The sequence below is a fragment of the Artibeus jamaicensis genome, unplaced genomic scaffold, assembly GCF_021234435.1.
Source record: "Artibeus jamaicensis isolate MK-2021 breed Jamaican fruit bat unplaced genomic scaffold, CSHL_Jam_final scaffold_537, whole genome shotgun sequence".
Taxonomy (NCBI): Eukaryota; Metazoa; Chordata; class Mammalia; order Chiroptera; family Phyllostomidae; genus Artibeus; species Artibeus jamaicensis.
Genome location: NW_026522047.1, coordinates 87316 through 114995, shown reverse-complemented (window position 1 = coordinate 114995; position 27680 = coordinate 87316). Strand labels below are relative to the sequence as shown.

General features: G+C 61.6%; 2 protein-coding genes across 6 annotated transcripts in view; both read right to left on the bottom strand.

Moving 5' to 3' along the window:
* Window positions 1-9734, bottom strand: part of CARS1 (cysteinyl-tRNA synthetase 1) — a 33899-nt gene extending 24165 nt beyond the window's left edge. Inside the window, exons 1-3 of the mRNA XM_037156344.2 lie at window positions 9644-9734; window positions 1406-1497; window positions 306-394 (exon numbers count right to left, since the gene is read on the bottom strand). Coding sequence (XP_037012239.2) covers window positions 306-394; window positions 1406-1497; window positions 9644-9668 — 206 coding nt within the window. The 5' untranslated portion in view covers window positions 9669-9734. The remainder of the gene's footprint in view (window positions 1-305; window positions 395-1405; window positions 1498-9643) is intronic.
* Window positions 9735-10918: 1184 nt separating this feature from the next.
* The window catches only part of LOC119057533 (butyrophilin subfamily 3 member A2-like), a 33998-nt gene continuing 17236 nt past the window's right edge, over window positions 10919-27680 (bottom strand). Inside the window, exons 1-6 of one of the 5 annotated variants that reach the window (XM_053658085.1) lie at window positions 16252-16834; window positions 15701-16042; window positions 12766-12954; window positions 12638-12658; window positions 12494-12558; window positions 10919-11824 (exon numbers count right to left, since the gene is read on the bottom strand). In XM_053658085.1, coding sequence (XP_053514060.1) covers window positions 11798-11824; window positions 12494-12558; window positions 12638-12658; window positions 12766-12954; window positions 15701-16042; window positions 16252-16453 — 846 coding nt within the window. In that variant the 5' untranslated portion in view covers window positions 16454-16834 and the 3' untranslated portion in view covers window positions 10919-11797. Of the gene's footprint in view, window positions 11825-12331; window positions 12659-12765; window positions 12955-15700; window positions 16043-16251; window positions 16846-20918; window positions 20976-27680 lie in introns of those variants that run through there. The other 4 variants (XM_053658087.1, XM_053658084.1, XM_053658086.1 and 1 more) reach the window with 4 other exon arrangements.

Genomic DNA, 27680 nt, shown 5'->3' with positions numbered 1-27680 from the left:
GCAAGGAAACGGTCCCCTGGAGCCAGGCGGCCCACGGCAGCCCCGCAGCCCGCCACACCCCACGGTTGCCGCAGGCCGGGGCATCAGGGCCACGGGGCGCCCGGCCACGCAGATTCAGAGGCTGCCGAGAGCCTCTCTCTGAGTGGCTGGCAACCCTGCCCGGCCCTCACTGGGCCGTCGGCAACAGGCCACGGGGCGTTTTCCTTCGTGGGGCGGGGCTCCCTGATGTTTCTGGGGCCGTGATGCTGACGGCAGGGGAGTCTTCACCCGAGAACAAGAGCACCCGGCGCCCACAGCGGCCCTACCTGGCGTGCCCCATGTGAGAGGCGTCGTACACGGTGGGCCCGCAGCAGTACCACGTCACTCTCCTCCCGTTTTGGGGAACAAATACGTCCTTTGTGAGAGAGCAGGCGGCAGTCACGAGGAACGCCGCGGCGGGCAGGACCCCCCCACCAACACCCCCCTACCCTGAGCCAGCGACGCCCAGCACGCCGCCGTTCGTTTGCTGTAAGTCAGATTCAACGAGGACCATGTTGACTGAAAAAGGGACAAATCCTGGGCAGGGGCGTGCAGCCCACTGGACTCTCGAAGGCACCTTCCCGGAGCCCGAGGGGCCCTGGTGCTCGGGCTCCCTCCACGGGTCTCCGGGGGCCGGTGGTGGAGCAAACGAAGGCTCGTCTCCTGTTGAAAGCCTGCTGCCGCAGCCACGGCGGCTAGCGAGTGCCCGGCATGTGCCAAGGCTCTGATGGACCTGGGTCTGGCCCCAGAAACAATCTGGGGGTGCGGGGTGCTAGTGTCCTGTCGCAGCAAAGATGCGGGTTTTGAGCACTGCCCAGGGCCGCACCCCCGAAGGAGCTGCTCCGCCCCCCACCGGGCACATGGTCCAACCGTGGCAGACCAGCTTGGGGCCGCCGTCACCCACGGGGTCCACCAGGGGCCCCGTCTGCTAAACGTGCTCCAGCCGGAAACCCCACCCGCCTGCACTGCCTGCCACTGGCCGCGCCGCGTGAACCACCTCTGGTCTGACAGCACCTCTCGCCTCACTATGCATGTCCTGTGGCACACATGGGGACGTCTGCTGCCACCGTGCGCCCTCTTTGAAAGCGGGATGACACCTGGCTTGGCTCTGAGCGACCGACAGCACTTAGGCCTGGGCCGGGCCCAAGGGCCACTCGGGGATGCCATACTGACAGGACAACAGGCAGGTTCGGTTTTAGACACGGCGTCACCTGGGCCACACACACACAGAGCTCAGGGGGCAGCCCTGCGGGCTCACGCCTGCATTCACGGAACCCCAGTGCCTGGCAGAACCGACAGGCCACAGCTCTGCCCTTTGGCAGGCCCCCGGGCTCCTGCAGAGCCGGCTCGGCCCCTCCCTGACCCCATCCCGGGGACCCCTGCTGACCTTGCTCCGGGTGAGGCTGTTGTACAGGCGCAGCTTGCAGGGCTCGGACCCGGCCGGAGGGGACCACGCGGGCTGCACCCGCCGGCCTCCACCTGCAGGGCACAGAGAGCAGCCGGGTCACTCGGCCGGCGGAGGCCTCGTCCTCACATGGGGACACGGTGCTGAATGGGACTCGCCGAGGACAAGCCTGCCGGCTCCCCCACGCTGGACGGGCCGGCCGCCTGTCCATTCAGCCTGGCTCACCATCTGGGCTGCGGTGAACCCCACAGCCACCCCGACACCTGTCCATCCCACCGCCCTGCACACACACGTGTCGGCACTTGACACGGCTCGTGGGTCAGAAACAGGCGGCCACACGCCAGACTGCAGCGCAGAACATGGCTTAGGCGCCCACCCTGCCCCAGGGGACAGCCTCCCTGGACGTGTGTGGGGACAGTGCCAGCAGTGGGGGCCAGGCCAGGACGGGCCGGCTGCTGGCCCTCGTCCCTGTTGGACCGCTCCAGTGCTGCAGGTTCCAGGGCATGGAGGACCCGCGTGCCCATTGGAGCGGTGAACGCTCACTGCAGTCGCTCAGGAGGGGGTCTCCCTGGTCACTGAGAACGCCCCAGGCCCCGCGCAGCCGCGTGGTGGCTGCATGGCACTGGAGCTCCCCACCCCCGTCAGTCCCGAAATGACAGCAGCGAGGACTGGGGGTCCGGGTGGCTCTCCATGTGGATGGGCCCGTGATGGCTGGTGAAGACCCTGCTAAGCCGGAAGGGCTGGGAGTCCCAAGGCTGGAGACTCACCGGAAAAGAATCATGACAGCTGGTGACAGGACACAGCTGTGGGCAGAGCCCAGGGACCCCAGCCAGCCAGTGGGACACCAAGTCACACCTGGCGCTCAAGGGTCCCACAGGGCTGCCGAGCCACACTGCTGGGGACAGGCCCAAGGAGCTGGCACACACCAACTCCGCCCTGGGCCTGGCTCACAGACGCTTCCCTCCGCGTCCCTCACTGCGGGGATGGCCCTGACCGCTGAAGGGCTCCCTTAGGAGCAGGTGCCCCCCCCACAGAGCCCCAGGACTCTGCCCATTTGGATCCGAGTCCCTCTGTGCCCAGTTCCAGGAAGAAACTGAGGCAGCGCCAGGGTCTGACCTCCGTGTCCCAGGGTCCCACAGTCTGTGGCCATGGGGAGAGGACACTCGAGAGGCACAGGCTTGGACCAGGGTCTCTATGGGGAGGGCAGTAACGAGCGATGACATTTGGTGCCGGAGGCCTGCCGACAGGAGTGGGGACCGAGGGGAGGCAGGTGGGGCACAGGGGCAAGAGGGGCCCGAAGACTCCTGCCCGGGATGGGACGCCAGGGCCCTCGGAGACGGGCAGCCACTCAGTCGTGGCAGCAACGGGGACCCCGAGGGCTCTGGGACCTGCCAGAGGACACAGGTGGATGGACAGGGGGGCAGCTTGGGCCCAGCCCCAGCTCACAGGCTGGCAGGCTCGCACGTCGTCCCCCGGGCCCCGGCTGGCCGCAGGGACGGGACATGAAATGGGGGGAGCAGGAAACTGCCACCAGTGCACCCAGGGTGCTTCCTCCCGAGTCCTGCTCGGTCTAGCGCAGGCTTGTTCACTGCAGGGTACCCCTGGCCCCGAGCAGCCCTCCTGTCCCAGCCCCGGAGGATGCAGGGCCCCCACCTGTGTCTCAGCCTGGATGACGTCACTGTCTACACTGTTCTCACCAGTTCACTCAGTGGCACCCCTCCCAGGCCGCACCTTGGGCTCTGGGGCCCAGAGGACACCCTGACCGAGCCCCTAGAGAAACGCGTTGGATGCCACCTGGGTCACTGTGGGTCACCTAGATGCCACCTGGGTCACCGTGCTGGACACACAGGAAGGAGACGGCCTACAGGGCACTGCTCCCACCCTGCTGGGGAGGGGAGCTTGCACAGGGATACCCAGAGCCCCTCCCCACAGTGCCACACCCCATCTCTTGCAGGGGGACCAGGCCAGGGTGCAGGAGTACGGACAGTCCAGCACCCTCAAAGGAGTCCGGGGGAGCCCCCAAGGGGCCAGCACAGGCAGCAGGCGGCCCGCCCCTCCTATGAACTGGGGGTGGGGTGCCCCGGAAATAACCGAAGCCACGCTGCCGTGGGAACACCAGCACCGACGGGCAGCCTTCATCTCAAAGTCGACAAAGGACTCATTTCTGATTTTCAGCAAGTTCAAGGTCACTTACTCCTGCTTTCAGTCCGAGCCCCTCTAAACTGGGTGGGCAACCACACTGCACCACACGGGAGGAACAGCCGAGCCGGGCAAGGAACGAGCTGGAAACGCCCGCCTGGACCGGAGGCCCAGCTCGGGTCTCCACACCTGCCTGAGAGGCTTCCTCCTAGGCCCTGCCCAGAGAGCGCTGGCCGGCCATCAGGCTACCCGCTCCCACGCAGTGACAGGGGCCAGACCTGTGAGCTCCTCCGGGGCTCCATGGCCAACCAACACTGAGTGCCAGGCCCTGACCTTGGAGGTGGCCGCTGCCAAGGGGAGGTGCTCCTGTCCTGGACCCCTGCCCTGCTACTCACTTGCTTGGAGCCCAGGACAGTTGCTACATGCTTGAGCCACAGGGCCATGTGGCAGAAACGTGCGTCCCCTCACGGGGCAGAGACCGGTGTGCCCAGGAGGGGACAAGAGCCGCCCGAACACACCCACGTGTACAGGGACAGGGAGCGGTCCTGCAGGCAGCCTCTCGCTCAGGTGCTCCTTCAGAGCCCGCACCGCGGCCGTGCATCACTGAGGCCGGGAAGGCCCTGTAGTCCGGAGCCCCAGACACAGAGGAGCAGGGCGTCCCGCGGTGGAGAGAGGACACCCCTTCCCAGAGCTGATCCGACCAGAGCCCGCAAATCCGCAGACGCCGCTGACTGCTGGGTGCCGGAGGGGGGGGGGGGTGAACTGCTGATGGGGCTTCAGAATGTTTCTTCTTGTTGCTTTGACTGTTGTCATTTATTTTTACTAAGTATATTTTACTGATTATGCTATTACAGTTGTCCCATTTTTTCCTCCCCTTTCACTCCACCTTTCTCCAACCAGCATTTCCCGCCCTTAGTTCATGCCCCTGGGTCCTACATGGAAGTTCTGTGGCTCCTCCATTCCCCACACTATTCTTAACCCCCTCTCCCCTTCTGTTTAGTACCTACCAGTTATGCTTCTTATTCCCTGTACCTTTCCCCCCACTGTCTCCCTCCCCTCCCCACCTATAACCCCCCATGTGATCTCCATTTCTGTGATGCTCTTCCTGCTCTACTTGTTTGCTTAGTTGGTTTCTGTTTTTCTTTTTAGGTTCAGTTTTTAATAGTTGAGAGTTTATTGTCCTTTCACTGTTCCTATTTTTTATCGTCTTCTTTCTTTTAGCTAAGTCCCTTTAACATTTCATATGATAAGGGCTTAGTGATGAGGAACTCATTTAACTTGACCTTATCTGAGAAGCACTTTACCTGCCCTCCCATTCTAAGTGATAGCTTTGCTGGAGAGGCTAATCTTGGATGTAGGTCCTTGCCTTTCATGACTTGGAATACTTCTTTCCAGTAAGGCTTCTTTTGAGAAATCAGCTGACAGTCTGATGGGACTCCTTTGTAGGTGACTGTGTCCTTTTCTCTCCCTGCTTTTAGGATTCTCTGCTTATCTTTACTCTTGGTTCATATAATTATGATGTGCCTTGGTGTGTTCCTTCTTGGGTCCACCTTCTTTGGGACTCTCTGAGCTTCCTGGATTTCCTGGAAGTCTATTTCCTTTGCCAGATTGGGGAAGTTCTCCTTCATTATTTGTTCAAGTAAGTTTTCAACTTGTTGTTGTTCCTCTTCTCCTTCTGGCACCCCTATGATTTCAGATGTTGGAACATTTAAAGATGTCCTGGAGGTTCCTAAACTTCTCATTTTTTTGAATTCTTGTGTGTCTTTATTCTGTTCTGGTAGAATGTTTATTTCTTCCTTCTGCTCCAAATCATTGATTTGAGTCCCGGTTTCCTTCCGGTCACTGTTGGTTCCCTGTACATTTTCCTTTATTTAACTCTTTCCTCTGTTTTGTGACCATACTCCACCAGTTCTGTGAGCATCCTGATGACCAGTGTTTTGAACTGTGCACCTGATAGGTTGGCTATCTCTTCATCACTTAGTCCTTTTCCTGGAATTTGATCTGTTGTTTTATTCAGGCCATATTTTTTTTGTCTCAGCGTGCCTGTTATACAGTAAAGAGTGGGGTCTTAGGTATTCACCAGGGCAGGGCAACCCACCTCACTGTATTGTAGCCCTGTATGCGGGGGAGGGGTCCCAGAGGAAACAATGCCACTTGCTTGGCTCTCAGCCGGCTTTCAGTCACTTCAACAACCGGTTTCACTGTCAGCCCCGCTCCATCTCATCTGTGACACTGCATTCGGCCCAGAGGGTCACCCCAGGAGTACCGCCCAGGTCCTCGCTGTCTGTGGCAGTCTGGGCCAGCCCCTGGGACAGCAGCCAGGCTGGGTGCGTGGGCCATAGGGAGCCAGTGACAGGCTCGGGCTGGGAGGCAGGCGGGCACCAGCGTAATTGCAGTCGCTGCACCTGGAGTATCTTGAGGAACCGGATTGAACAGGTCAGCTTTCTAGGCAGGCGGGTTGGGGTCAGGCGGCACCCGGCTACCTGCCCGAGAAATCGAGGGCACACAAGAGGCCCCCAGCCAGGACTCACCTGCAGTGGCCCCCACGCTGGGCCCCACAGCAAACTCCCGCCGGGCCACTGGAAGGGACAACCACATGGCCAGTCCACTGGCATTTCTGTGGGGAAACACGTCACAGGACGGCCGCTCTCTGATGGCGGGAACACTGTAAACTTGGCCGCACCACCTGCTTAGAGAGCTGATGTCTGCATAGAGCACGGACTGACCACAAAAGGATGGGGGGATGAGGGCGCCCCTCGGCAGAGGTGCCGAACCAAACTCGCTCCACCCCTGCCCTGAGCCCAGGACAGGCTCCCTGCAGCCCCTCTGTGCCCCTCCCAGTACTGAACCCTGTGCGCCTCCGCCTTCCACTCCCACCACCTGGGGGCACAGTCCTCCTGTCTCCCTGCACCCCCATTTACATGGGTCCCACAGCAGGGGAGACCTGGGAGGTGCCCCAACAGCACCAGCCCTGCCCACCCCCCACCTCCCATGCTCCCCCAGCTGCCCTAGACCCACTGTCTTCTGCTGCTGCCCCTGCTGGGGGCCCGCAGCCCCCAGGCTTGCTGTGCTGGGGCCGCATGTGCCCCGGTGGCTGGCTCCCCCACAGGCGCTGGGAAAGGCTTCTGCAGCGCATCCCAGAGGGTGCGTGCACCCCGCTCTCTACCCACTGGGCAAGCCACCCTGCCGGACCCAGGGCCTCCCCCGTGGGCCTCCTCCTCCCTGCTGAGCACCAGCCCGAAGTCTACTTGTCACTTGTCCCCAGGGTGTCCCCAGGCATCGCGTCTCGGTTTGAACCTGGGCACCAGTCGCAGAGAATGGATGACTGTCTTCCCCCTTGGGGCCGAAGCTAGGCACCTCCATTGCTTGCCCCCCTTCTCGAACCCAGCACCAACCTCGGTTCTCCCAGCCTGCCCAGTACTGCCCCCAGCTCCAGCCACTGCCGCCGTGGGTCCTCCCTGGTCTCCCTGCGTCACCTCCCCTCCCTCCCACCTCCCCTGTGCGGCAGAGGCGGATGACCCTTCCAACAGTCAAGGCAAGCCCGGAATCCTGCAAACGGGTCCAAGGCCCTGTGGACCCAGCGCCCAGACCCACCTGCATCCCCCCTGCACTCTCTGGCCTCAGGAACTTGCTGGAAAGTGACGCTGGGCTCTCTGCCCTGCCCCTCCCTGCCACCCCCCACTCCTGGAGGGCAGAGTGCTGGGGGTGGGAAGTCCCAGACCAGGTCCTTGTCTCTGGCTCCTGGCTCGGGAAGGGGTTGGTCAGCGGGCCCACCACCCACAGAGCTCCCTCGAGACCCCGGCCCCGCTTCCTGCTGGGACGACTGGCAGGCCAGGACCCCGAGCAGGGTCTGGCAGACGGTGCAGCCCAGTGGAAGCGGCCTGTTTTCTGAACCACCTGGCTGGACCTGGCCCACCCAGCAGCACGCACAGTTGGAGGTGAGTGACCAGTGGGAGGTGACCAGGTGACCCTTGACCTGAGGCTACAAACACATGCACTTCCTCTTTCTTTGGGAAATGGGGCCACCCTGTCTACTTACCCCAGCTGCCCCCAACTCCGGAAGGGGCCCTGCTGTCATTCTGCAGACAGCCCCCAAAGGCCGCCGGGTGGTGGCTGGGCTCCCTGCTGCACGTGACTGGCCGAGGCTGGAAGCCCAGTCCCCATGACCAGCTGTGGCCTTGGCCACGTCACTGGGCTTCTCTGACCCGAAAGCGTCTCGCTTCACTGTCCAGGAGGGTAAGGGTGGTACCCTCCGCAGAGGGCTGCTCCAAGGGTCGCAGGCCATAACAGGTGTCGCGTCCAGGACCGGCCACACCCTCGTGCTGCAGGGTTGCTGTGAGGACCCTCGGAGGGAAACTGTGCTGGAAATGCAGCTGTGAGCCTGCCCCAGGCGGCGGCCGCCAATGGGCCCCGAAGCTGCAGGGCACGGCCCTGGAGAGGCGCCCCGACCCGGGGACCTCAGAGAGGAGGCCTGCCCCCCTGGACAGCCACGCACACCTTCAAGCTAAAAGGGGAGGCCGTGCACTCCATGTCATCACTGGGGACCACACGCTCTGAGTCAACTTAGAGAAAGTGACTTGAAACAGGCCGACTATTCAAGATGAAGGCCTCTGAGGAAGTCTGCGGACACGGTCACTCTTGGGAACCCGCAGCCTCCGGAGACTGGGTCCCAAGACCCTCCAGAACCCTGGTGGCTCTGTGCACCCTGTCCCATCTCCCTGGGGGTCCCATCGTCCACACAGGGACCCAGGGGGACCAGGAGACGCCCCAAGGGGAAGGGAAGCCCGTGAGCCATCCGGACCTCCCTGGTGGGGGGGTCCCACCCCAGGCCTCCTGGTGCAACACAGGGCACCTCTCAACAAGGCCCCGAGAAGCTCACGTTCCGAAGCCGCGGAAAGTAACGGAGCACCACAGCCAGGCCAGTTGTGGTGAAACATGGGCCAAGAACACGGGAGAGACGTTGGGACCTGCGCTGCCCTTTCCCACCAGGACGGCCTGTCCCCGGCCCACGCCCCCCGAAGGCCTTTCTGTCCACTGCTGCTGGGGCCCAGCCCAGCCTGCCTGCTCCCCAGTCCGCCTGTGAACCCTGGCTGTGCGTGGGGATGGCGCTGGCATCCAGGCACCCGTCAGTGCCCTGCAGGGCGCCCTGACAGTGGGTGCTGGAGTGGCTCAGTGGCCTGTCACCTGGGTGCCTCCCTTGTCACCGAGCCCCCCACCTGGAGGCCCACCACACCCTCAGGAGCAGGGGACCACGGGGGCCAAGGGCCTGGCACAGCCTGAACTGCGGGCGCTGGGGGCTGGGGTGTCTCAGAAAAGCTGGCCTCTCATTTCCGCCAGCCGAGGGGACACACCCCCACGCAGCGTCTGTCCTGAGGAGAGTCCGCCTAGACTGTCAGGGATCCACGGGTACCTGGGCACCAGCCTGCAGACACCCCAGTCCACCCCAGTGATGCCAGTGACTGGGTGGGCAGGGCTGCCAGGGCTGCTCACCGAACCTCCGGGCCAATAAAGGGGTCATGATGCCCAAATGCGCGGTTTGCCGGCCGCGAGGAACGCCGTCGTTAAACCCCGTACTTTCATGTGAGCCGCGTCCCCCAGCTTCCGCAGCCCCATTTTCCTAAGTGCCAAGCTCGGGCGCCCTCCACCCACTCCCGGATGATGCAGGGCCCGGCGGAAACCCAAGCCCTCCTCCAGCTCCGCCTGTCCACGAAGTCTAGCTGGGACAGCAAGGCAATACCCGGCTGGGGACACGCAGGGCAATACCGGGTGTGGGGCGCAACAGGACAACGGCACGGCCCAAGGAGGTACTGACACTGGGCAAGGGGTGGCCTCCCGGGGCTCGAGCCAGGGGCCAGTGTCTGAAGGGTGTCACGAGCTCAGGCTCCGCCCGCTGGGGTCCCGCGCCCTCCTCTTCGCCCGGCAGAGAGTCGCCTAGGAGTCTCGGGCCCCGCCCGGCCGGGAAGATTGTTCCCTCAAAACCAGGGACACAGACCCTTCGGGTCGGGCGGCGCCCCTAACTGACGCGCGGAACAGCCCCCTGGTTGGGGGTCACCCCTCGAGCGCCCCGTCGCGTGCACTCACCCTGCTCCTCAGAGGACCCCGCCATCCTAAGAATCCTTGACTCGCAACCCCGGCGACTCCTACCCAGAATCTGATGCAACTGCCGGCACGGAAGTCCCGCCTCCTTCGCCGCGTCCCACCCCCAACCCTGCTTAGCACCCCAGACACGCCGAGTCGCTAGGCAACCGCTGCCCTCCCGCGGGAAGCTGGGAGTTGTAGTCTTTGCAGGGCAGCAGAGCGCTAGCAGGAGCATTGTCTCCAGGACCACGATCGGTGCTGGGAGAAAGGGCGGTCCCACCAGAGACCCGGCGCAGAGTGGGGAGGAGCCCCAGGCAAATGGTCAGAGGACATCCTGGGGCTGCAATTTGCTGGTCTGGACGGGTGACCAGTTCCAAGGAGGCTAAGAAGGAAGGTTTTGGGTGCTCGCTTCGGCAGCACATATACTAAAATTGGAAGGTTTTGGGGATGGACGACGGGGACTGCGTTCAAGGCAGGGTGTACTGTCCTGCGAAAGACCTCAGGAGAAGGCAAGCTGCTGACAAATTCAGTGTGACCACAACGCACGCAGCAACATCAGGAAGAGATTTGGGTTTGGGCACGGATTGGGGAACACGAGGAATGGTAGAGACCCGCCTCAGGGGGTAATGCTGGGTGGGAAGGAGGGCGGTGGCCAGACCCCTGCTCTGACCCCCAGTCCAGGGCTAGTGGAGGAGACTGGACTTGCGGAGGCAGGAAGGGAGCCGGAGTGGACAGAGCTGAGTCAGTGACGGGCAGCAGTGTGAACGGAGGCAGGGCCTAGGGGGCCGGGCACACAGGTCTGGGGAGGGACGTGGGACCACCACACCCTGGGGTGAGGGGGCCCAGGGAGATGCCTGTGGGGATGACGCCCACGGTTCTGGGTGGGAGAGGCTGGCCGGAGTGGCAGTGACGTCACTGAGTGACTACATGGGGGCTGAGGGTGCTCGGCCCCACGGGAGTGCGGGTCCGAGTGGGAGCATCTCCAAGGACTGGTACTGTTCTGGGTGAGTGAGAAGGGGCAGGGTGGGTTCGTTCTCAGGGGAGCACTGGAGGGACGGTGCTGTCATTCCCAGGGACAGAGGCCCTGGGGACACCAGAAAACACACAAGGGGACACTCCAGGCTCTAGTCCCTGATTCAGGGCCCTGCACCCACAAAACACACCCAAGGTTCCCATGACTCTGTACAGGATGTCACCTCCCAAGAACAAAACACCCAAAGTTGTTCACGTAACAGGAATGACAGAAAACACGATTTAGAATATAAATTTTACTGCTGAAAAAAGTATAAAAGCATGTGAAAATACTATTTAAGATATAAATCTTAATAGATAAGGAAAGTTAGTAAAAACATATAATTAACCACTTAAAGAACTGTACAAAGGACTCTATAGCTGGCATGTGACAATAACTGTCCCCATGCCCTGCCCCAGCTGACCTAGTGACAACTGAGAGTGGCCGCTGGTTTGTCTGTCATGGACTGACTTATAAGTGTCACCCAGGTATGACACTCCCAAGTGGAAGCCTGGGCACATCGCAGTGCCTGGGAGAACAAGGAGTGAGCTACTGGGGTCACACAGATGACCAGCCAGCCCTCCTGCCCTGTGTTCGAGAGGAGGCCATGGCTTGTGGGCCCACTGAGTACACCCAGCGGGTCCTCCCTGAGCAGCTCAGGCCCCCGGAGCCCCCAGAGGAGCAGCCCGTGGGCCACATGGGCCGCGGGCAGAGGGCCCCCCAGCAGAAGCTTCCGGTAGAACCTACTTGGACACAGAGGGGCTCCGTCCCATCTGGGATCTGTGAAGGCGCCCACAGGAAGGGACCTGGGGGAGGCCAGACCCCAGGATGCCACTAAGTCACAGCCGTTGCCAAAAAGGCTGACTAGTTCGGGACTCTGTGTCCTCACTCCCTGAGATATCCTCCGCAGCCAGCTTGTTTATGCTGTTTCCCAGACATTCCCGCAGCCGCATCTCACAGAGGGGCCGCCGTGAGCCTGGAGGGGGGTCGCCGCACGCCCCAGCTGCTCTGCCAGCACAGCAGCATCCCGTGGTGCTGCTCCGGCAGGTTCCCTGGGTTCTCGTGCTCACAAATGACGATGTTGTTCTCCTCCAGTCTGGCCAACCTCATGAACATCCTACAGTGACTTTTGGGAACCTCCTGCCCTAATTCGAAGTAGATCCTGCTCGTGGCTGAGAAAAGAAAACCAAGGAGGGAGACTTGGCCTCGTTCCTGGAAGGCAGGTGTGGCGTGGGCTGTGTGCCGTGAGCCCAGGACCCAGGGGTGGGGGGAAGCCCTGGGCGCCCAGGCTGCCCTCACAGGAGGGACCAGGCTCGGGGACAGGAGAGCGCAGTAAGATGTGACCTGGCCGGGCTCCTGACAGGCCCGACGCTCCTTCACATGGAACCAGTGAGTCTGGCAGAAGGGCCTGGGGGCCTGAGGGTGGGGAGCTCCGGGGGTGATGTGTCCTCTGAGGCTGCCCCCTCCTGTGCAGCTGTGGGACAGCAGGGCGAGGTCTGTAACCTCGCTGGACTGAGACTGCCCCACCTTCGGATGTCACGTGGGGGGTCCCCCTGAGCTGTCAGAGGGGGAGAGTACAAGCAGCACCTGGCCCATCACGGGAGCAGCTGGAGGCCTGCACCCTCCTGCCCCCGACAGCAGCGCTGCAGCCCCCGGGGACTCAACAGGCCAGGGTTTATTTATGGGGCTCCCTGGTGTCCTCAGGAGTCTGGGTCCGCAACACCTTGTGCAGAGAGGCTTCAGGCTCTTCCCCACTGAGAGAGACCACTGCCTGGGGCCCCCATCAGTGTCCCCATTCCTCCCCCTGGGCGATTAGGGGTGAGGAGCGGGGCCAAACTAACCGAGAACAGAGGCTGAGATGCGGGTCCGGGGCACTCATGTGCTCGGTACCTGCTGTTTGTCCACCCTGCAGGGAACAATGTACAGAGTCAGTGACCTTGTCACCAGGGGCCCCAGGATGCCCAGGGACGGGGATGGGCACTTACTGAGCTCGTCCTGCAGCGTCTCTGCAAATAAACAGAAAATACAGTCCTGTCAGCGGATACAGAGGAGGACCCGGGTGGTGGGTGTGGGCTGGGCAGGGAGGAGGCGGCCGCCTGCAGCTGGGCCTCACCTTGGGCGCTTTCCACCCGCTGCAGCTCCTGCTCTCTCCCCTCCTCCTGGGACGAGGCCCGGATCACCTGCGGCCGTCGCCACACCAAGCACGACACTCCCAAGCACAACACTCCCAACAGGAGCAGGATACCAATCAGGACTGGGGTGATAAATGCCATCTGAGGCTCTGCGTTCCTGAAGAAGGGACCTGCAAAGGGGTAGCGTCAGCCCCTGAAATGACCTGCCTGTCCTCACAGTGCCCAGAACTCTTAGTGTCACACAGTAAGTACGTTTCTCCTGGAACGTCTGCCTCCCCCCATGGAATCAGATCCGGTACGAGGCAGCAGTGTCACTGAAGTCGCCTCTGCACCCCTCCACTGATCATCTGCCCCCCACTCAGCGGAGCCTGGTGATGAAGATCGGAACTCTGGGGCTGCAGGGCCTGGGTTCCAGTCCCCGGTCACCTGCCTGACCAGCACTGTGACCCTGAACTAATGATGTCACCACCTCTTGCTGGCGTCCAGATCACTGAGAGCATTAAGTTAATGCTTGTACAGGCCTGACACAGGGTCACTGCCACACTGGTTTCAGTAGGTTTTAAAAACTAAACATATTTTATCTTGTCTGCATCAAAATCAGCCCCTATGCAACCTGTGCACATGCTGTGTCCTCTCTCTTCCTGTGACAACTAAGGTCTGAGGGACTGTCTCCCCACAGCCCACCACCAGGGGGCGCCCGCGACCTTGTCTTTCCTTCTGCCAGTTTCACAGGTGGAAATACTTCCCTGTTCAGTCAGATTTGGCATTGTCCCGTGAGTTTTACTTTTCTGTGAACTGACGATTCCTGTTTTTGCTTGTTTATCTACTGTGTGCTTTATATTGAAAGGAGATGAGCTCTTTTATTGAGATTTCGGTTGTACCTATTATTCCCTCTCCCAGTGTGTTTGTTGATCTTGACTATTTGTGCCCAAGACCCATTGCCTGGAACCGAGTGTGACACACAGGAAGTGCCCAGAAGGTGTCTGTGACATAAACTGAACCACAGGTCCCTGTGCCATGTGCGCCCTACAGTGTCCCAGGCCAGCAGCAGACCACTAACCCTTCACACCCAGGAGCCCAGGGCAGTGGGCAGGGCACTCACCTGCCATGGAAAGCCCCGCTGACCTTTCCTGGCCCAGCAGGGGGTTTCTGATGACACAGGAGACCCCCTCCTGAGAGCCACCTTCCAGGATCACAGAGGATGAGGCTGCACAAAGGCCTTGGGGGTCTGTGGCCTCTGTGACCACCTCATTGGAAATTCTCTGTCCCCTGGTGTCTTTCCACTCTATTTTGGGCTGCGGGTACCAGCCGGCAGACGTGCAGTTCACAAGGATCCCTCCAGCCCTGTAGCCCTTCATTTCAATGTGGGGATCGGAGCCCAGTGCAGGGAAGGAAAAGTGATCTGAATCATGGGGAGCCCTCCGCACTGGTGGGGTCTCCACAGCAGGGAGGGGCACCCACACTGACCAGTCCAGCAGGGACTCACCAGGAGCTGTTCCCAGCGTGTGCTGTGCAGCAGACTGACCCCTGATGGGGACACTGCCTGACCATGGCTGGACCCTCGTACTGGATCCAGGGGGACCTGGGCCAGAGCGGAGGCTGCTCCCCCTGAGTCCCCTTGCAGACTGCCCCAGCTTCCCCTCCCCCATGCCCCAGCCAGGCTGGTCCCAGGCACAGCCCCTCCCCCACCCTGGGCAAACATGGAGGTGGTGCCCCTTACCCAAAGGGGTCCCACCCACTGACCCTTTCTGTCCTGTGGGGGCTGTGCCGTCCAGTGAGCAGGAGGAGACACCCGGTGTCCCGCGGCCGCCCGAGCGGTGACCTGTGTGCAAGGCCCCTCGGGAGGCTCTGGCTGCACCTACTGCCAGGCTGCTGGGCTCCCCCTGCAGGGACGCCCCCGGAAGTGTGTGCAGGGGGGACTTTCACACAGAACACGGCGGACCCAGGGCCAGACAGAGGAGACTCACTGCCACCTGTCCCCACACCCTGAACACGAGGAGGGGGAGGAAGCCCTGTGAGGACCTGAAACACTGAGTCCTGTAGGGAGGGCTCCGTCGGGGGAGCCATGTTCTCCAGGAAGGGGCACCAGGCTGAGGAGGTGGCCGTGGGGTTCAAGGCCAGGGGCCCGCACCGTCCATGCCCTACCAGGCCCCCTGCACTGGCAGCCACAGAGCAGAGCTGTGTCCAGGGAATGGAAACTGTAGCCCAGACGCCTGGACATGAGCACCTCAGACAAGGCGCTTGGTCACTGGGATGGGTCAGGGCAACATCAAGGTCACTCAAGGGTTGGGTGACAGCACAGAGAAAACAGGAACCGTGTGCAGTGACCAACCTCCCTGTGCCAGCTGAGAGTGACCAGTGACAACCCCGCACCATCCTGACAGCGTCGGCACCAGTGCACAGCGCTACTTCCACATCCCCCCAAACTGCACAGAGTGCTCCCTGACGCCCCGTGAGACACCCCAGAGTCCCTGTCCTCACTGCTCCGAGGACAGAAACAACCTGATCAACTGCACGTACGTTCCCAGGGATTTGGTGGGGGACGTGGGCCCCACAGGTGTGGTCCCTCCAGCTCAGCCTCCTGGACCCACAGCAGCTGACACCTGGGGTCCCTTGGCCACTGTCTGGATCATACTGAATCCAAACACTCATGTTACACCCACTGCAAGGAAGTGTCCTCATCCTTCCTGTCCCTGACCTCCTTTCCCTGCTGAGACTGGTGGGTGGCACGGGGGACTCTGTACTGGATTCAGGATGAAGTCATCCCAGGGGACACCTGGGTCTGTCTTCGGCCTTGGAGTAGCAGAGATGGAGGTGGGGGGGTTGCTGGTGAGCAGCCCCACCTGCTCCGGGGCAGCTTTTGCAGCCTCTGCCCCCGGACCACAGAGAGGAGCCCAGAACAAACCTGAGGCTCACCTGCCACCTGCAGCTCCACCTGGGCCTTTGCATAGAAATCTCCGTCTTGGAAGTAACACACGTAGGTCCCGTTGTCTGAGGCTGTGACGTTGCGAATCCGCAGAGCAGCCGTCCCCGCAGTGACGTTCTCTCTTAAAACCGAAGTTCTCCCTCGATACTCCTCTGCCGGCGTGTCCTCCTGCCCGTGTGTGTACGTGAGCACCACCTGCCTGCGGCTGGGTCGCTCCCACTTCAAGTCCATGCTCTCAGCGCTCCTCTTCGGGGACAGGTGACAGGGCAGGTCAGCGTCTCCACCCACCATGGCCCGGATGGGGTCAGTGGGTCCAACCACAGCAAAGTCAGCTGGTCATCAGAAAGGGGGGGGCTCCGTCAGAGTGAGCACGGCCAGGGCATGTCCCAGGCAGGGAGGGCGAGGTGACACACACCTACAGGGGAACTCAGTCCTAACACAGGTGCAGTGAGGACATGCCATGCAGGGGTGGGAGGGGTCCGGGTTCTGGCTGGGCCCAAAGGTAAGGGATTCAGACACACAGACACAGGGCAGGTCCTACCTGAGCAGGGGCTGAGCAGCTGGACCAGGGTGAGGCAGACAGCGAGGGCAGGCAGACGGGGGACCAGGCACCTCACCATCCTGACCTGCTGTGCACAGAGAGAGGCCAGCAGGGCCTGGGGAGCAGTGACCACCTGGAAGGGGGAGGAGAATGCCACATGGAGAGGCTGCCTCCCCAGGCCCGGCCCTGTCACCACCACCATCACTGGGGACCCCAGAGCCTCCTCCGCAAATGTCCCCTTGGGTGTCTCTTCACCTTGGATCCCACCATGGAAGTCAGCCAGGAAACATGGAGCCGTAATGGACGTACCTTATTCCTCACCAGCAGGGAGCACCAGGCTCTCCTGTGCCAACCTGCTCAGAAGCCCTCCACCTGCCCACACTTCCCTGCCCCAGCCAGGTGCCTGCCCCCAGACCACCCTCTGAGGAAGGCAGGCCCTGTGCTCTGAGTCCCTGATCCCGCTGCTGCCCCCTGCAGGCCGAGCTCCGCACAGCAGCCAGCGCCTCCCACCCCCTCACCTCCCTCCTGCTCAGCCCCTCCCAGGGGGTCCCTGTCACCCAGGGCAGAAGCCCAGGGCCTTTGCACCCTGTGCTTTAAATTATCTGACTGTTTTAGGGGATGGCTGGGTTGGGGGTGAGTGGTTCAGGGAAAATGGAGACAACTGTATTTAAACAGTACAAAGAAAAAAAATAAAATTATATGAGTGTGTTAAAGTCTAAAAGTTTCCACAGTGGGGAACACATTTGCACATATTCTGGAGGATATTTACTGTTTTTCATTCCTATCATAGATCATTTTAAGATATAAAATACAGAAGAATGAAACTTCAATAACTCACAATGGTAATTACATCCTTTGTTTCCTGTGACTGTGGACACCTGTGGATGCGTCTGGCTGCATGTACATGGGGCCAATCCAGAAAGAGAATTTACTTATAAAAACTGAGTATTCATTCTCACACCTTTAACCCTCAGTCACCCTCAAATGCTCTGTCCTGGATGGGGGACACCCGTGGGGACGTCCCTCCACAGCCCTGGACACTCTCTGGCCCCAGCGACTCTGACGCCTCTTCGTGCTTCTGCCTTTTTGTCTCACGTGTTACATGTTGGGATGTTTCCCTTTGTAGATTCTGTTCATCCGGAAAATACATTCTGGGTGCTGTGGGCAGGTGCGATGGTAAATCGCCTGTCGTGAACTGGGCCAATGCTCTGGAACAGTCGTCAACAAAAACTCACTGAGGCCCAGCACAGCCTCTCACAACAACGCCAGCTGGTCACTGATGCAGACGGGCTCCTGGGACTCTCGCCTAGTGGGGGAGGCTGGACCACAAGGGGCCTGCCCTCCAGAAGGGAACTCCTGGTGGTTTTCCAGTCCCTCCTTGTATACCAAATATCCTGAGCTTTTTTTGTTTGTTTGTTTAAGGTTTTTCTTTTTCTTTTTAGAAAGTGAAAGGGAGGGATAAAGAGAGGGAGAGAAACATCCCTCATTGGCTGCTGCTGGCACGCCCCTCGCTGGGGGCCCAGCCGACAACACAGGTGTGTGTCCAGACTGGGAACCCACCAGCCACCCTTTGGTTCACAGGCTGGACGTCAAACCATTGGGCCACACCAGCCAGCGCTGAAAATGTTTATCCTTAGTCCCACAGACTACACTGTCAGGAATTACTCTCCATGAAAAACTGGCCCGGCATCAGAAAGCAGAAAGCACTTGGAGACAAGTGCACCCTAAGAGTGGACAGTCTGCACCCTGACGGCCGTGAGAACCGAGAAGGGAAATGAAGGGGACACGCCATGGGGGACACGCCAAGCTCAGGGTCGGCAGGAGCAACACTGTCACACCGTCCTTGCTGCCTGAAGCCAAGCGCACACTCAGGCTGTGCCTGTCAAAATGCCGATGGCCTTCTTCTCAGAAGGACAACAAGGAATCCTGAAATTTATAGGGAACCACGAAGGACACCACGTGGCAAAATAAAACATCTACAGAAAGAACAAAATTAAAGCTATCGCAACCCCTGATGTCAAAGCTCTGGCAGAAAACAGACGAGCAGGTCAATGGGACGGAACAGACAGCCAGACACGAAGCAAGACCTACACGGACAACTCGCCCATGACAGAGGAGGCGAGAACGTACAATGGGGGACACACAGTGTCTCCAAATGATGCTGGGACAACTGCACACACACGTGCATGAGACCGTGCTGGGTCACGTCCTGATGCCGTCCGTGTACAAGAAGGACCACAGGCTGGGGAACGAGGCAAACCTGAAGCCCCAAACCGAACCCGGGCAGAAACCCGGGCCCTCCAACTCCGCCCTTCACGCCACCTCCCGGGCACGACTGCTCGGGGAGGGCAGCAAAGGAGGAGACGGACCGGGGGGCCAGTGGAACTAACGGTCTGCACAGCACAGGGACCGGCAACACGGCGAAAAGACAACTGAAAGACGGAACAAGGTCTTTGCCGACGATACGATCAGCCAGGGGTTAACATCCAAAATGGACAGAGAACATAGATCATTTAAGACCAAAAAATCCCCTCAAACCATCGGACTTTGAAAATGGGCCGACCACCTGAACAGATATTTCTCCAAAGAACAGACCCAGGGACTCGGGTCCCCTCTGTGGTCAGACAGTGTGTGGCAGTCCCAGCTCCGACTGACATGTGTGTGTGCGTTGGTCAGATTCTATGTTTTACGAGTGACTGTGTCAGACACCTTTACATCCAGATCTTCAGGACACACAGCTTGTGACCCGCCCCACTGACCTCTGCACGTACTTTCTCAGCAGGTGCGTGACGACCTCCAGACTCAGATGTGACGTCAGAGAAACAGCCTGTGCTCCTGAGAATTCTAGACACGGATCCAAGGGAACTGAGTCCCACCTGCAGACTCTCAGCTCCCAGACGCTTGCTGACCTCCAACCAGTTGCCCCAACAGACGGTGCTGCTGGCACACGGTCCCCTGGATGCAGAACTTGCAACACCCTCGAGAGTGAGTTTCTCTTGTTCTTTTTCTCCTTTTTCTCCCTCCTTAAGAAACCCTGGCCCAGAGCTTCCTGCCACAGGTGGGAGGAGACCCCGGCTGTGCCCCCATAGGTGGGTCACTCAACCTCTCTGAGCCTCGGATTCTGGAAAAGCCCCGCCAGGTCCCTGGTGCCCTGGGTCCTCAGGAGATACCGAACTTGCTGCTTACTTGTCACTGAGGCAGACGTGTGGGGGGGAGGCTGCGGCCTTTCTAACTGGCCTGAGCCCCTGCTTGGATTTAAGTCCCCCACCCAGTGCAGGGGCCTGTGGGTGGAGGGTGCCTGCCAAGGTGGCGGAACCCGAGTCTCTTCCACAGACTGCGGGGCACCCTGGCCACACTGTTCACCTGTCACACCTGCCCTTAGGGTCATTCCTACCAGCTGGGTGGTCGCGGGGTCGGCTGCAGAAACCAAGGAGCCCCACGCTTCACTGCGCCCACTCACCCTCCCAGAACTCGGCACAGGACAGACAAGAGGTCTCCGAGTTGTGGGAGGAGGAGCCAGGCTCACACTCAGTCTCTGCACACACAGGGGCCTGAAAGGGGTGGGACAGAGGAGAGGTGGGGCCAGGGCACAGGCCACACCTGGTCCCTGCGGCCTCTTCCTGAGGAGGCCACAGCACCTGGTGGCCGATTCCCAGCACAGCACCATCGCCTGTCTCCTTCTGGGCTGATAAGCCCGCTCCAAGTGTCCCAGGGGCTGGGGACCTGGCTCACCCTCGGCTCTTCCCGACATCCTGCAGCTCCGGGAAGAGGGGTGCTGAGGATTCACCCCTGGGCCCGCCCCCGCCCCGCCCCCCGGGAGCGCTCCGCAGCCTCTGCGCCCCGTGCCCAGGTCCTCCAGAAACAAGCGTCCTCCCCGTTGTACGGGAGTCGATTTCTAGCAAATAAAAGACCGTTTCTTAAGAGAAACTCTCCCGCCATCGTCGATGGGGTGGCTTTGGCTGTGGCAACACCTGCGACTGCGCGCCCGCGCCCCGCCCTGCTCCTCGCCATCCAATCCTGCCTCCAGGCCCACGACTCGGAGCCACCCTTGCCCGGCCCGCACACATCCCCACAGACCCACAGCAGCGAGTCCGGCCGCCAGGCTCCACCGAGGCCCGGGCGGAACGTGGACACTCTCCAGTCCCCTCAGAAAACTGAGGACCCACCTCAGGTTCCGCCGAGCCAGCGTCACCTGCACCAGGGCGCGCGCCCCGTGGAGCGGAGGCAGCCCCAGCCCCGGGCACCACGGACCCTCGGCTCCGAGGGCTGGAGGAAGGCGGTCCGGGGACGCCTGGGCAATGGCTGCCCGGAGAGCAGGGGTCGCCAACCACCGGCCCACGACCGGTCCCGATACCAGCGTGTTAGGAACCGGGCGACCAGCAGAGCTCAGCTGCCCTCCGCGCTCTGCTCCCCCCGCCCTGGGCCCCTCCCGTAGAGAATCTGGGGTCCCGCAGGAGTGGGATGCGGGGGCGCCCCTGAGCTGGGACAATTCGCACCCTTAGCGCCTCGGACCCCAGTGCGCCGGTGCGGGGGGCGGAACAGAAGGCGCCAGGTCTCCACCCCCCCACGCCGGCTCAGAGCTCGCACTTGGCCCGCGACGTTGTGCAGCCCCAGGCGACACGGGTCCCGCGATCCGGGTCTGCCCTCCGCGCGCGCCCCGCACCCACCTGCGCCTCCACGAGCAGCAGCGACAAAGTCAGGAGACGTGAGCGCAGAGACCGCCGCTCGGGAACACCGGCGGAGGCCGGTGCAGCAATTTTATAACGTGACCGCCCACGCGGACTCCCCCGCGGGCCAATAGCGGCAAGGAACCACTAGCACGGATTGGCTGCACGAGGGCGCCTCCCGTACAACTCCGCCCCCTAGTGAAGAACGGAAGTAGGGAGTTTGGTCTGCTCTAGCTTCTTCTGGTGAGCGCGCCGGGCCCCCAGCGAGTCTCCAAGAGCCAAGCCAGGAAAAGAGAATGTCGGAAAAAGCGCGCCACCCTTCAGGTGGCTGAGGGGCAGATCGTCCCTCAGTCCAGAGGTCCCGGTACTCAGCGCAGAAGTACCAAGTTGGCTTCTAGGCGGCGCCGCGTGGGGAGGGGCTTCATGGGGGCGGGGCGTTGGAAACCCGGAAGACCGGGCAAGCGTCCCGCCCTGTCCTGACGCACATCCGGCCCCGCCCCCAGCCCGGGCTGTCACTCACTCTACTTCAGCCGCTCCAGCTGGGAGCTCGCGCCGCTGGGGAGCCCACCGCTGGGGAGCCCACCGCTGGGGAGCCAGGGGAGGGAGCCCACGGGGGAGCCCGGACGGGGACCCACCGCTGGGGAGCCCGCGGCACCCGGGCTGGAATGCTCCGTCTTTTGGCTTCTTCACGTAGGCAATGATAATGATGATGCCCAGACAAACCCGGGGCAAGATTAAACAGCTCCCGAATAAAGAGAGCTGGTGTGCGCTCTCTGAAATTGGGAAAACGAGACAATTTCTCAGTCAGCTCAAAAGCTGACATTTTCGAGCAGCCCCGCAGCCGAGTCCAGACCGACCCCACGTGCGCTCCTGAAGAACGTGAAAGGAGCCCAGTCGGGGGACCTGCACCCCGCGTCCACGGCAGCACCGCTCACTAAGGGGAGACACGGACCCCCTCTGTGAGACGCACAGAGCGGCCGCCTGTGCAACAGACACACGCACACCCACACGCACTGGAACCCGTCACCACGGGAAGGAGGACCCCTGTCATCGGAGCACCGTGCACACATGGGGGATGGGGATCCGTGAGGCTCTCACACAGACACCCCCCAGAGGACCCCATGTCACGTGGGCTCCAAACACCACCCAGTGTCGTGAGACGTCCCCTCTGACCCCTCCAGGGGTTTGGTCGTGTTCAGGACCTTGCAGGGAGGCCTTTGGGTCGCTGTGAGTTCATTTCCGTGTCTGCTGCGATGTCAGGGCCCAACTCCTCCTGGGCCTGGGGACGTCCAGGGTCCCCAACACCACTTACTGAGAAGCCGTCCTTGTCATAGAGGGGTCGGGGCTCAGGGTCTGTTTGTTTAAAAAATGTCCCCGAGTCCATGAGCAGGAGAGTGACCACCACCACGCCTGTCTGTCTACACCGATATCTGGGTGTCACTCAGCCACACAGAGAGGTGAGGCCCTGGCAGGTCTTACTGTGTCCCAGGGGCTGGGGACTTGAGCCTGAACGAGAGAAGCGGGGCACACAAGGCCACGTGTCCTTGGATTCTGTGTCTGTGACTCGTCCCTATGTATTTCTGAAACTGCCCTTCTGTCTCCATGAAAACTGCCCCCTTGCCCCCTAAAAACTGCCCCTGTGACCCCTGAAAACTGCCCCTATGTCTCCGTAAAAACTAGCCCTACTCCCCTGAAGACTGCTTCTCAGTCCCCCTGGGCCCACCCGAAGCCTCCCAGGTGAGGTAGGGCGTTTCGGTGCCAGGAGGCCGCGGTCGGGATCACTGTTTGCCTCCATCCACTGCGGTCACGTCCTCAGGGTGAAATGTACCCCTTGGCGCGGTCCTCCGCTCCTCTCAGTCTGTACCATGCGTCCGCTGCTGCTGCTGCTGCCGCTAGGGGCGCAGGTGGGCCGGCGGGGGCTCCGCAAGGGCGGACAGCGGCAGGCGCTCCAGGGACCGGACCACGGCTAGGACACTGGATGCTCCGGAGCCCGGAGAGCGAGCTACACCGTTCCGCGCCCTGGCCCCAGGAGCCCAGGGGCCGAGAGCGGGTGCCCTCCAGGAGCAGGGCACGGGCGTGAGGCATTCCCGCGTCGGTCCCCACGCGCAGCCCTGCCGGGCTCAGCTGGTAGCCTCCTCCTTGGCCGCCCGGCTGGGCAGAGCCGGCAGCGGGGCACACGGCCAGGCCGCTGGACCTCTCAGCTTGGACGCGGTGCCCCGGCAGACGCGCGGGGAGGGACCCTGCTAATGATGCTTTTTCAGTTTGTGAGCGGGGATGTGATAATGGCTTCCGGAGGAATAACTGGTCCCCGGTGACGTGCACATTTTCCAGGGAACCGCTGGCCCTGCCTGGGTGGCCCCGGGCGTGAGAGAGCACCGCCCCCCCACCTCCCACAGGCGGAGGGTCATCACTGAGTGGAGCAGCGGGGGCAGGTCGCCCCTCCCCTGCCCCTCCCCACTCTCTCGCAGTGGTGTGCAGAGAGGTTCAGAATGTAAACGGGGAAAAAGGAAATAAAAGGGGATTTGAGAGAAGACAGTAAATGAAACATGAAGGCATAAACGGGAGGGCCAGGAGGCTTCTGTACGTGAAGAAGCCCTCGGTCCCCTTCTGTGCTGGGCACCCCCAGATGGCTCCTCGCTGGTGTTGCCGTCACTGTCACTAACTACTCTTGCTCCTGAAACCTGTGCATTGTGACCCGTCTCAGCCCAGGGGACGGGGTGGAGGGGGAGGCCCCCTTCCTGACCCCACGTGTGGAGCCGGTGAGCTGACCGCCTCTGATGGGGGGGAGAGGCATAGATTCTGGGGGGTGGGGTGGGGGGTGGGGGGGAGGGGCCCCAGCTCTGCAGGGAGAGGGTCAGTGTCTGGGAAGGAGACGTTCCGGGTGTCGGGGGTCAGCACCTGCCTCCAGTGGGGGCACTGGGATTCACTGAGCTGAGACGTGGGCAGAGGGGCCAGGACAGGTGGGCAGTCCGGAACATTTCTCATTCAGTTCCAGCTGGTGTGCCCATGTCCTGGGCCCCTCCTGACAGTGTGGGGACAGGTCTGTGCCCGGTTCCCTGAAATAAAGGAACACACTCATTGCCTGTTGTCTTCTTGGGGCAGTTCTGGGAAGGAGGGGCGTCTTCCTGGGCACAGACTCCATTCCAGCAGGGGGCTGTCTGGGGCTGGAGGGCCCAGGGCAGGGGTCCAAGGTCATGAGGATTTAGGGGCCCCTGGGGAGGGTGGGTTGCAGTTATCAGGGAGAGTGAGAAGCAGGCCCAGGAGGCAGGGGTCCAATCACCTGCCCAATGGGACTGCTGAGGATCCAGTGGCACTGCCCAAGGCATCAGTCCGGGGAGCCACAGGGCCTGAGTGGGCCTGAGGTCCACAGTGCCCCCACCGCCCCTCCCCATCCTGCTCCCCCGGGCCATCTCCTACTCTAGTTCCTCAGGGACCAGTGTCCCCAGTGCTCCGTCACCAGGGCCAGAGTGGGTGGCCTGCCTTTGCTGGGACAGCCCAGGGTGCCAGTGAAGGAGGGTGGGGCAGCCGGCACAGACCCCACAGCCCGCTGCAGAGGGAGGCTGTGGCCCCACGCTCACAGCTCAGGAAAGGGGGGGGAATGGGAGGGAGGAGGGCACAGGGGGAGGCCCTCGGGCCCCAGACGTCCATGTGTTTCCACCTGACCCCCAAGGCTCAGGGCAGGATGGGGCGGCACGGGGGGCCTCACTGGTGGGCACTTGGGCTGCTCCCAGCACTTGGCCCTTGTAAACTGTGCTGCTCTGAACATGGGGAGCGGGGGTGCTTATGGATTGGGTTGCAGGGTCCGTAGGGCGTGGTCCCCGCAGTGGGCTCGCTGGATGAATAGGCAGATCCAGCTGCAGGTCCTGGGGACACTCCCCACTGTTTCCACAGGGGCGGCGCCAGTCTGCGCCCCCGCCAGCAGGGCACGGGGCTCCCTGCGCCCCCCCGCCGTGCCGGGCCTGTTGTCGGTGGGTCTGCCGGTGCAGCCTGCTGGCCGGCGGGAGGCGGCCCCTCGCTGGGGGCCATCTCTGACTTCCAGGCACCGCCTGCCCAAGTGTGGGGAGTGTGGCGGGGGCCCGGCTGGGAGGGGCCTGAACCCTCCTGTGTGTGAATGTGACTGAAAGAGGGGGAGCCGGGGACATGGTGACGCAACATGTAAAATCTCACCCTTTTCCTTCAGCGCAGTTGCAGAGAAATTTGGTTTTCACCAAAGAACAAGTGACAGGTGAGCTCCCAGAGGGCACAGGGACACCTGTCAGCCACGGGTCCCCTGGACCACAGATGGCGGCAGCTCCAGCCACGGAAACTGGAAACCCGGGTGGAACCCCTGGCGGGGAGCAGGACGCCCCTGTGAGCTGCCGATTCTCTGGGAAGGTGACTTGGGGGAGCTCTCGCCCTGCGGGCGGCTGATGGGAAACTCCGTATGTTCCGAGCTCCCCTGCACCGCCCGGGAAACCCTGGGAAAGGATGCGTTTGTTCACCTGGAAGAGTCGAGAGATTCACCCAGCCTCTCGTCTTTACAGCCAGGACGACTGACCTCCAGTGCTGACTGCGACAGATTAGAAAAAGGGGTGTAGGAAGAGGAGACATAAACCGTCAGGGAGACCGAGGGGAAGAGCGACAGGTGGGGACGGCAGCAGCTCCCAGATAAACAAAACCACCCGGAGGACAACGGTCCCAGCCCCCACTTTAGAATCGGGGAAGGGAACCCCCAGCCTGCAGAACAGTGTCAACATCTGAGCACGCAGGGGCAGCGGGTTCTCCAACCACCTGGGAAGAAGGAAGTATGGCGCCACCTCGGGGACCTCGCAACCGAGGGACGGCGGTGCAGGTGTGGAAGGAGCCGGCCATGGCGGTCAGACACGGAAATGCCTGGGTGGCCCTGGTCTCTCTGTCCCGCTGAGGCCCGGCGAACAGGGGAGGCCGCAACCCCCCTGGACCGGACGACGCGATGTGGAATCGGTGGGGAGGGACCCCTTCACCCTGAGTTCCGAATTTTACCAAAGCAGATGAACGTGTACAGAGGCCGAGAACAGACTGAGGAGGCTGCTTTGTCTAAAAGGGGAGCGTCAAAGTGCAGGAAGGCAGGACGGAAGACAGACGCCCCAGAGGGAGGCAGGAGTGTGAATGTCAAGGGCTCTGTGTTGGAAGCGTGACCTTGGGATGGAGGGGTCTGTGTGTCCCCAGGGTCTGTTCTGTTCTCGGGAGCGACCTCGAGGCACCGAATGTGACCTGAGCTGACTCACGTTGGGCGTCTGCAATGGGGATCCCAGGCAGACCCGTGAGCTTTGACCTTTTTGAGGCCCAAAGGGGGCCCCCCAGTTGCAGGTGGGGTTTGGAAGGCTGTCCAAACACAGGGGGCATCACAGAAGCTCAGATGAGAGAACCGCGGGCTGGGCATCGTGGCCTCGGTCGGGGTCGACAGAAACGGAGGGGACGCAACCTCATGACAACCGAGGACGCAGGACCTGCGGGACCCCTGAAGCGAGACTGTGTGACCTGGGACAATGCATCTCTGGCACACGAAGGAAAACCTTGACACCTTTCCCACGAAGCCTGCGGGGTCCATGCTCAGAGTCTGCCCAGTGTTCTCTGATGGGGAGGAAAAATAAAGTCGGCGGCCTCAGCAGGGGTGACCTTTGACGTGAGAAATCAGGGTGCCGACCCCTCTGCCCCGCCCCGTGTGGAAGGCTTTGGCCCTTGCTGGGTTTTGGGCATAACCGTTGGCTTTGAGTTTCCCTTTCGCTCTTTTACTTCTGCTGCTGGTATGATCTGCAAGGCAGTTGTCTGGGATCGAAGACAAATACTTGGAGAAATAAATCAATGAATCAAAACCCCATGTGCCCAGTGGCGCCCAGGGACCCCGAGGCCAGAGCCGCCTTGAGTCGACCCCTTTGGAGAGTGAGCCCGCGTGTTCTGTGGGAGTGGGGGCGGGCGGGAGAGTGAGCCAGGGCTACATCCTCTGTTGCAGGGACATGCGAGGACCCGGGCCCTCCGAGCCGCGTGGGCCCCCTGTTGCCGAGGCAGATCGTGTCCCCTCTGCCTGTGCGTTTCGGGGGGGTCGTCACAGACAGCACTTCCTTCCAGGGCCCCCGGGGCAGCTGACATTTAGGGTCATTTCAATTACATGACAGCGCCACATCTTCACTCACCGTCTGTCTTCTACCATCCTGCATACTCCTGTGACCTTGGTCTCCTGGGGGGTATTTAAACCCCCCACCCCTTGTCAGTTTAGTGGGGACAAGGAGCAGGCGCCGGAGCCTTCCACTCCACAGGGTGTCTGGCAAATATGTTCACGTGTCCCGATACTCCGGGCTAGTGCACTTTTAGAAGCCACACGGAAATTCATAATCGGGACGATAATAATTCATTCAGTCTCCACGATTTCCCGTTCATTTACATTGTCCTCCTTCCTCGCGATCATGAAGATCCACGTGATGATGTCCTCGCGCCTTTCACTGTGCTCCGAGGCCACGACCTGACCCTTAATAACGGCGGCCGGGTTGGAGGGCGGGTGCCGGTCCGAGCTTGGGACCCACAGGGACCTTGGTCACCTGTCCTCCCCACGAAAGGCAGCGGGGAGAAGTCAAGGATAATGGCTCCGTCCGGCATCGTGAGATCCTTCCAGGTCTGTCTGCACGAACAAACAGACTGACAGACTCTTTCCCACGTGGGGGCGGGGCGTTCCCAGCGACCCGGGCAGCCCCACGCTGCTGGGGTTCAGGGGCGCAGCGGCCCCAAAGCGGGTCTGCCAGGCCGGCG